Genomic DNA, 10,078 nt, shown 5'->3' on the forward strand with positions numbered 1-10,078 from the left:
CCATCTTCCCTTTTTAAGTTTTTAATCTTCGCAGTTTAGAGGTTGGCAAATCCCTGTAAAGGCCCAGATAGTAAATATTTTAGGCTTTGTGGCCACAGTATCTGATGCATGTCTTTTTAAAAAAATAAAACAACTCTTTAAAAATGTAAAAACCATTCTTAGCTCTTGGGCTATAGAGAAACAGATGGCAGTCTGGATTTGGCCTGTGGGTGGTAGTTTTCTAACCTCTATAGTCCATGGAATGACCATGCATTTTTAGCCCAGAGAAGATATTCTATCTCATAGACAGGTTAAATATTCTAATTTTTCAAATTTTATGCTAATACTGGGGCACCAACCAAATCTAGTCATTTTAAAAAAAAAAAATCCTTAATCTGCATGTGAGGAGAATGGTGACTTCTAGATGTTAAACAGAGCACAGATACATAAGTAGCTTTTATTTTCTGGAACATTTTTAAGATCCTTTTTTGGCCGTATGGTATACTGCAGCTATAATGCCATCTAACCTCCATGCTAGTATTTTTTTGTTCTGTTCTTTATCAGAAGTGCATATTTTCCTTGTTGGGGCATAATAGTTAATTACCAAAAATATAATCACAAATTTAACTTAATAAACAAAGATCTATATTTTCTAGCTTATATCACGTGCATTTTTTTCTTTTTTTTTTTTGCTCGGGTATTTAGAATGCTGAAGAGAATAAAGATAAAAATCAGTCAGATGTCTTCTTTAAACCTCAGTATGTCACCTGAGGTGTGAAAGGGAAGTTTTCTGTAAACATCATGTTCAGTTCTTAATTGAGGTGGCTTGTGCCTTGGGAGGAAAAGTTGTACATTTCATCTGGAGACTTCATCTGGAACTGGATGACTTGGTATCCGGTTGACTGAGCCTGGCGATCATTTCACTCTGCTTCAACTTTGCATGGTTAAAAGGCATTGGCAGAAAGGAAACAGCGCCACTTTTGTCTGTGTGGTTGGTAGTAGTGATTGGGCTGGAGGAAGAGATGGGTGGAGCCGCCCTTGTGGAGAAAGAAATTTCGCAAAGTCGTTTCTTAGCTCTGGTTGTAGGTTTCTTCTGTGGCATCTTAAGTGAGTAAACTTTTTTTTAATTTAGCACAGACATGAATGAGGGAATTTTAGAGAATTTTCTTGGGCAGCCTATCCAATTAACCCCAGAGCTCTTTGAGGCCCAGTAAATAATTTTGATCTTAGGTACAAGAGAGTTCTTTGAAACTTACTGGTTGATTTTAACACTGAAAATACCACATGATTGATGTTAGAAGAAAGCTCCATGGGTTTAAATTGTTATTTTTGGTGTTTCCTAATTTAATCTCTGGGTTTTGTTTTATTGTAGTTATTGAGTAAAACTATGCTCTTAAAGTCGAGTTTGAATTCTGAGAAAGGCTGGGCAAGAGGACTGAAATGATAGTATCTTCAGGAGAATGCCCGATTATTGAAATGGCAAGGCTTGTAGGTGATTCAGATATTAGGTTGTCTAACTATTTTATCTGTTCTCAATTTGATCTATCCCCCTCCATACATGTTATGTGTTGTTTTTTTTTTAATTAAAAAATGTTTTATATTGGATAAAGCTTTACAGGTTGTTCTGATAGTCAGATTTAATATTTAAAAAACATATTGCCCATTCTGTGCTTTTATCATTTAGTTCCATCTGTAATTAATGTAGAGATTCTTCCTTTCCTTGTCTCCTGTTAAAAACTAATTTTGGGAAAAGGAAATAAGAGTTGTCTGTAAATTTTAAGGGAAACTTGGTTTCAGAAAATGGGAAAGATGTTTATTGTCCTTTCAGATTCCTGACTCTTGTCTCTGTCACCTCACTTCCCATTCTTCTCATATCCATCTTCAGATAATAAATTATGAACTAGTCTTTGAGCTCAGTGAAGGCATTTGGTCTAGATTCAGTGTTAGAGGAAATTGAGAGCTTCTATTCCTAGGGTTCAAGTTAAGCCTGATGTGTGTTTGGCTGTTTTTCTTTAATATCTCTGAACCTGGTCTGTTATTACCTTGATTTTTTTTTTCCCCTTCCTCTATTGAATTAAGGTCGAATCTTCTTCTTTCATCTCAAACACCCTTGAATGAAGGACCGGCTTGCTTTGTTGGTATGTTGCTCTGCTGTAGTTCAGGCCTAGTTCATTACTTAGATCTTTTGTTCCTCGTGTCTGTGTTTTAATGCTCTTAGCCTTGGGTTTGTCACCTTCTTGCCAACACTTAGAAAATTTTGCACTGTATTTTTATGTTATCATAGTATCTCGGTAGTTGAGAGAGATTGGAAAATACAAATTCTAAATATTAATAGTCAGGGATGTTTTTTAATATATATGAAATGTACCATATCTTTTAAGGCAAAAAAATTAAAATGTATATAGTAAGGGTTAAGTTTAAAAAGTGGACTTATGGTATTTATGGCTCAGTCAACCTGTATGAATAATTAGAAAATTATTTTAACATGAGCACTGCTGATCTAATATGCTTACCTAATTGACTGCAGTTTTCAGAATAAGACCAGCCTTATTTATTTGGATGGCTACTGTGAGTCCCTTAAGTATATTCCAGGGATATGGTATCTGAATTAAACTCCCAGCCAAAGTTTTTTTCGTCTCTCTTCTTGTGGAGCAGCCTTAATTTTATTAAATGTGATCTAGTCTAATGGCCTGTGTGCCTGCTTCTAGAAGCCTTTATGCATTTTTAAAGGATTTTCTAAGTCAGCACTTGAGATTCATTTAAGGCATGTGCTGCTTGCACTATCACAGCTTCTTTGGGGAAAAACTGGTATCAGTCCTTCTGACTAAGGACATGAATTGATGATCTTTTTGTGGGTTAACTTCAAAGCAGTCTTGGTTGGTGATCTTTAGAGAGGTTTTGAGAGCCACTATTTGTAGAGTTCAGAGTTTTATTTTCTTAACCCATTAACAATCTGTTTATAATTTTGTTTCTGACTTGGACTGACATTTCCCTTTACCTGCATGTAGACCCTAGCATAGTCTGTCAGGTGAATTTCTTGGAAACTAGGCACATATCTTCTTTTTATTCTCTACTTATAAATATGTAGCTTTGAAATGGGAATATGTTTCTATTCAAAATACTGCCCACATATAGTCTGATACATCATAAACTATATGCACATGGGGGCTTGTGCTAGTACATTCATTAATTCATAAATGTTAATCAAACATAAACAATAAAGATAAGGAAATAAACAATGTATCAGTGTTTTGCTAATTATCATGCTGACTCATTTTCCACATATGCAATTAGTAAATATTAAATAATACACCTTTGAAGCAAGAGTCATAGAATTATGGTCTTGATCATTTAACATTTCTTGACTGACTTCATGTGAGACATGTTTGATTATTTTGTCTAACCTCAGTGTAACTTATCCTAGGAGCAGGAGGAATAATCAGCTCTCCCTTTTCTTATTTACTCCAACTTTCCTTACAGGTGTCACCCTCACTCAGGTTATGATGGTGATGATGATACTGATATTTGCAGGAATCTCTTAATCTACCTCTCCTTTGAGGGTTGTTGTAGTTACAGCAGTGTTTCCCAGTCTAACCCTTCAAATCCACTTAGCGTGTTATTTGTGAGTGGATTGTGTCCACACTGCAGAACAGGTGGTTGTGTCCCTGTCCCTTTGAGGACTGCCAAGTTGTCCCTCAGGAAAGTATGTGATGCCTGGGACTGATGAGGCTGTTGGGTGCAGTGTGTTGGTTCAGTAGGAATAAAGATTATTTTAAGATGAAGAGTGTATTTTTAACGGACTCTTTAATGTGTATTGGCCACACTGCTGTTCATCATCAGGCACGTTCCCCTGGGTCATTCCGGAGGCCACTAACTTAGTCTCCCTTAAAAATTGGTCTCAGTCATTAAAAGAGCATATATACAAAAGGCGGCTATCTCTGAACTCTGGACAGACCCAGGAGAAATAGATGATTCTGGAGAGCGATAGTGGCCCTTGTGTCTCAGCTAACCACCTGGTTGACAGTTTTCTAGCTGCTGCAGGACTCGGGGCGCCTGCGGGCCCAGTGGAGCTCACGCGGCCTTCTTCCAGCCCCCGGGGGGCTGCTGAGAGCAGGGAAAGCCCCAGGCCAGCTGCGTGCAGGGAGGGCTTTTCAGCATTGCTGGGGTTCTGATCCTTAGGTGTGGTGTTCCTCCCAGCTCTCCTTGTTGATGGGAGAGGAGGGAGGGGGGTCAAGAGGAGCAAGGGGGAGAGAGAGAGGTAAGTAACTTGCCTTGAATTCCACAGGACTGACTTTTTCCTAAAATGGATATTGAGCAAAGATATTGGTGGTCAGGATCATGGTGTCATATAGGGTTTCACAGGCAGGGAAAATATGAGGCCCATTGAGAGAGTCCTCAGAGATCCTAGTGTAGAAGCCTCCTGCCTGGAGAATCCTGGCGTGGAGCGTGACAAATGAGATCTCTCCCTTTAATGTATGGAATTCACTTCTAGGGCAGTTTTGGTTTCTGCCCTGTCTTGAAAGTACTGAAAACTCACTTGGGAGTTTCCTGTCTCTGGACTTTGGGCTGCTGTCATAGCTGGTGGTGACAGAGTGTGCATGTTAACGTGCAGAGATGACGTGACTCTGCTTTGGTGTCTCTGCTTCAGGGTCATTGAGTGCTTTGGAAAGAGACTGCAGTAAGCTGTTCCATTCTACAGGCGTCACATGCCAAATGCACTCTGTATTTGTCATTCCAGCATTTTTATGAAATTATCTGTATCATTACTTTATGGTTGGTGATTTTGTTTGCATCTCTTATTTCTGGTATTTGTGGCCTTTATTTTGGAGTACAAAGGTGTGGCATCTTTGACCAAACACAACCCTCCCACCCTCCCACCTCTTTTCCCTTGCATGTGCAGACAGGCCCCCCAGCCTGCCTTCCTAATAGTTCTTACTCTGGATTACATAATTAAGGATGCTGTTAGCAGCCTCATTGCTTTTATTCAGTCAACAGATACTGATGGTAAACCTGCCGTGACCCAGGCTGTGCTCCATGCTTAGTAATGACGTGTCGCTCCTCCTGAGAGGGTGGGGGGAGAAGGTGCATACGCCACACGGGGCTTCTGTCATTGCGGTCTGTTCCTCTCTCTTATTAAAGGTGTTTTGCATTACATCAGCTTGATTCTTTTCAGTTTTACAAAACACTCAGATGTGCAGAAATAATTGGGAATAGGAACATAAGAAGATTCTTGGTCTACTTCTGAAAGAGCAGGAGGGAGGAGTCTTGGGGTTTCTATAAAACTAGGAGGAGCTGTTTCCTCCTCTGTGCTCTAGCCTCACTTGAGGCCACAGGTTAGATAATAAATTTGAAACGTTTTTCAAACTAAGCAGTTCATAGGTGTTAAAAGAAGAAATTGTTCCTCAACAGAGGCACTTACTTGGGGAGTGTTGAACATGATGGCGTCAAACATTGTGACATGTTAAGTTATGGTTTCTCCTCCACACACGTCATTGATTTGTAAACGTTGTGGAAATAGAGAATGTCAGAACGGTCTCTTTGATAAAGCAAGAAGAATCAAGTCCTATAACATCAGTTTAATTTTGAGACAGGAAAAGGGTAGAGAGTTTTAAAAGAGTACCCACCCACTGCCATCTACTACTTTAAAAAAAAATTGTAAGAGAAGGTCAAGTTGGTTTGTTTCTATCTACCTGGTCTCTTACACCTTGAGTCGTAGCACTGTACTTCTTGTAGAACAATCAAAATAAACATCAGGCTGGGATCTGATCCTTGCTTTATTGCTCAGTGAGTCTGTAGTCTTACGTTCTGTGGACTTAGCTGAGCATATTGAGAAATGGAAGGTTTGGCTGAGGTTGTGTATAAGATTCTTTTTATCTGTACTAGTTACACTTTGATTTTTAGAAATGAAAGTCCTTTGTATTTGGGAGGCTGAAGGGAAATTATGAAATTCTGTGTAAACTGCAGAATTTGAGTATCAGTGCCACTGCTTTCTAAACCCTTTGACCTTGGGCGAATCCCTTAATCTGAGTGCCTCATGATCCTCAGGAGCCAACAGCTGTGAAAACTAACAAAGACTGTGTAGGTGCATGTGGGGTGCTTCTCACCTTGGCTGCAAAGGTGAGAACCCAAATGGTAACTATTTCGCAGCCCCCACATTTCCTCTCAAAAGGGTTTTCTGAGATGACCACCAGTGATTTCCCTGCATTGCACTGACCTAGAGATTGAAAGAGCTACTGTCATATGGCAGTGGTACCCATTTGCTCAGAAATGTAAGAAGACCCACTATTTTGAGACTTCACATGCAGTTAACATATAAACACCCCCCTTGGAAGATGGCAGTAACGAGCCCAGCTTTCTTGGACATCAAGGGGAAAAGTTAAAAACTGAAGTTTGCTGAATGTGTGTTTTGCAGGTTGGACAATCTGCTCAATATGGCTTATGGAGTAAAGAGGTAATGATAGAGGTTCATGATACTCATAATCCCCTCCCATAATTGATTAGTTTCTTTGATTTGGGGAGTGACAGCCATCATAAGTTTGTGTTGGGTTTTCTTTTGCATGTACAACCTAATGAAAAGCTGTTTCTTGAAGCACGGTTGACTCAAAGAATATTTTTATACCACTTGATGCCACCTGGTGTTTAAAAACCTCATTATTTGTTTTCTGTTGCATTGCAGCGTTACAGCATGTTTATGTCTGTGTTGGTCCTTCCTGCTCCCAATCCGCTTAAGTTGGTGAAACCAGTTCCAAATATATTTCTTTTTCTCTTGTGGATAGTATTATTCAATACAGCATATAATGGCCATTTCATGACTTACTAGTATCATGATAGTATAGCATGCTGCTGCAAGCCACACATGGACTTTGGTTGAAACATCAAATAGTTGTGTGTATCTGTTGAGGGGAGGGGAGTTGGGAAAAGAAATAAACCCATCGCTGTAACCAACCTCTGTTTCTGTTTTGTGTGTGTGTGTGTTTCCTATTTTGTTCAGTAGGTTTTCTCCAATGACCATTGATGGAATGACCAGTTTGGCTGGAATTAACATCCCTGGGCACCCAGGGACAGGGTGGTGTATTTTTGTGTACAACCTGGCTCCTGATGCAGATGAGAGTATCCTGTGGCAAATGTTTGGGCCTTTTGGAGCTGTCACCAACGTGAAGGTCATCCGTGACTTTAACACCAATAAATGCAAAGGTTTTGGATTTGTGACTATGACAAACTATGATGAGGCTGCCATGGCGATAGCTAGCCTCAATGGATACCGTCTGGGAGACAGAGTACTGCAGGTCTCCTTTAAGACAAACAAAACGCACAAAGCCTAGTGAGCTCTTGTCCTCAGTCCATTTATATATGAAAACTATACAACAAAGGCAAGTTAAGAGAAACTTTATACATTAGTAAATGTCTTTGTAAGTCAGTGTTGAGATGGGGATAAAACGACTACTTAGCATCCTAAGAAATATGTGAGATTTTTTATTGCTAGTATTTGAATTAAAACTTCTTAAAATATCTTTTATGTTTGAATATGGACAAGAGGTACAGGGTTTTTACCTGTCACATTGCATTTTATTGCCTTCTTTGAAGAAGGTGGACCTTTTAAAGTGTTTCAGCTAAGGGAAGACATTTCTTTTCTTTTTACATAACTGCCTTGAACCTGTGAGTAAATATTGAGGCTTTGTGTTGTAATTCTTCAGTTGGTTGTGTCCTTTTCCCCCCCTTTTTTTCTTTTTCTGATTAGCTTTGTGTTTGGTTTACATTTAAAGCATTGCTGTTATGTCTAAGAAAAGTATTTTGAAGTTTACATTTTTATTTATGAAGTTAAAAACAGTATTTATTTTGTAATTATGATTTGGGTTGGGGAAGGGGGGGCTACATTATAAACGCTTATTGTAAGAATACTGGAGAACTTTTCGTAAAGCAGTACCTTGCCAAAGAGATAAGAGCCTCTTTGATGTGGGTTTAAAAAAAGCATCTATTTTTATAAAAAAGAAAATTTGGAGAAACTTTTTACTGGTCCTGGAACAAATATTTTGACTTGAATACTTTGAGAAATCTCTTCATATGACACCTAGTGAGCTTTTAAAATTTACCAGGAAATTTGCAGTGGTTGGAAAATTTAGAAAGATTTATGATGTAGAAAATACTTTTGAGATCTTTGTATGAAAGGAGTAGAATCAATGGGGGAAACACTGCTGGTTTCGTTTTTGTAATCACCAGTGTAGCGTCTGATCATCCTGGTTATTACCTGATAGGTGGCTCACATTGATTTGTGATTTTGAAACAAATAAAAAAAATTTACAAAAGAATATATAAGAGCAGGCAAGAAATTTAAATTACCAAGAGATGGGGGAAAAAAAAATCTGTTCTTCCTAAAGAAATCCCTTCAGATAGAGCTCATGGTGTTTAGTGATGTACTTGCAGTATTGTTTGAAGAATTGTTTTGTCTTAAGGAAAAAAAGATGTTGCACATGATTTGTACTGCAGCAAATCGGCAAAAGTGATCTGAGTTGGATATATTTGAAGGTATTTTGAAAGTTACGTTCAAGGCTAACACCTGAGCTTTGTGTAATGTAAATAAGACCTTGTGTTTATGAACCTTTCAGCTAATTTGATTTTTTTTTTCCCTTACATGCCAAGTGATGTTCAGGTTTTAAATGTTTTTGTATCAGTTTTTTTCCTTTGTAAATGGCATTAACATTGTTACTTGAGGTCTTGCTTAATCACTTTTGTTGTCCTGAGGACTTGAATTTACAGTGCATCAGATTTGTTGCTAATTTTGTCTGTAGATAGTCTAGCTTCTGCTGTTTATGGTGATGCTACATTTTCGTTTATAAATATGTTTGTGGTAAAAAAAAAAATGAGTATAACCATAGGTTTTGAACAAATTTCCTTACATTTTTCATACAAAAATCATAAATATCTGTATGCTATTGAAATTTAACTTTGTATGATGCTTAAACCACTATTTGGGGAAATAATAAAATAAGTCTTTACCATGTATGAAAGAAATTTTAAAAAATACAAAATATTTTCTGATTAGCATCTAGCTTATAATAAATTTTCAAAAAAGCTGAAGGCAAAAATGCCTTCATCAGGATGCACTGAGAACTATATAGTTACGTCCTGCTTTTTGTATAAACTGAGATGCTCACACGCTTCCCCTTAGAACAGGCAACGTGCTATGCATAACATAGTTGTACATTATCTTTGCAGTTGCGTTGTTTTATTTTTTATTATTTAAAATTGTAGTTATAAAATTTTTCAGTATAGTACAGTACATATACTGTGAGGCGCGTGCTAAAGTGAATAAGCGAGTTTTCATGCTGACCCACTCAATGCTATTCAGAAATCAATTGGCTTAGCACTTTCTCATATCCTTAGGTGCATTTAGATTGTCAGAGTTAACCTGCGTTTAAAAAAAAAAAAAAACTAAAAAACGAAATACATGTATATACTTAAAAAAAAAATAAGGTTTCCCCTCCTGGGAAAACAGCAGCTACATGCTTCTTTCCTATACTACTGTAGCAAACCAAGGCATTGATGAGAGGGCATGCAAATTGTGCTTCACTTCAGTGTTTATCAGAGCACTTAATAAAATGTAAGGCTGGTATTTATTTGAAGTTGTACAGTATGACTTAATTCACATCTGTTGGAATAGAAAATATATTCTGTTGAGTATTTAAGAGGCTGTACATGTTTTCTTTTGTGTTTGGATTCTTTGTACTTTTTCATGTTCAGTACATCAATAAACAAAGTTGAAGGGAAAGAACAGTGTGGTGAGTAGGTCTTTATACATTTTTGGGGGCTCCTATGCTCAGTCTGATAAACTTGCTCTCTTGAGCTAAAAGAGGTTACCTCAGAGCTCTCATTGAAAGCAGTGTCATTGAACAGATTCCAAAAAGCATGTTACATGAAATAGAACGTGCAAAAATTTTTCTTTCAATGACAGCTTCCTATTATTTTTCAAATATTACTTCATGAGGAAATCTTATAAGGATATGTGCTTTCTTTGGCTAGTTGTAAAGTAATTGGATGCTGACATAGTTCTATACCTCCAACTTAATAACCCATCAACTTAAAAAAAAAAAAAAGAATGTCC

The 10,078-nt window shown here is 37.7% G+C and overlaps 1 protein-coding gene across 17 annotated transcripts in view; it reads left to right on the top strand.

Moving 5' to 3' along the window:
• Positions 1 to 9,745, top strand: part of ELAVL2 (ELAV like RNA binding protein 2) — a 168,739-nt gene extending 158,994 nt beyond the window's left edge. For 9 of the 17 annotated variants that reach the window (XM_043891388.1, XM_043891399.1, XM_043891386.1 and 6 more), the window contains 2 exons: positions 6,392 to 6,430; positions 6,971 to 9,745. In XM_043891388.1, the coding sequence (XP_043747323.1) occupies positions 6,392 to 6,430; positions 6,971 to 7,301 (370 nt within the window). In that variant the 3' untranslated portion in view covers positions 7,302 to 9,745. The remainder of the gene's footprint in view (positions 1 to 6,391; positions 6,431 to 6,970) is intronic. The other 8 variants (XM_043891391.1, XM_043891389.1, XM_043891390.1 and 5 more) reach the window with 3 other exon arrangements.
• Positions 9,746 to 10,078: the final 333 nt, after the last annotated feature.

This window comes from Cervus elaphus, chromosome 29, assembly GCF_910594005.1.
Source record: "Cervus elaphus chromosome 29, mCerEla1.1, whole genome shotgun sequence".
Classification (NCBI taxonomy): Eukaryota; Metazoa; Chordata; class Mammalia; order Artiodactyla; family Cervidae; genus Cervus; species Cervus elaphus.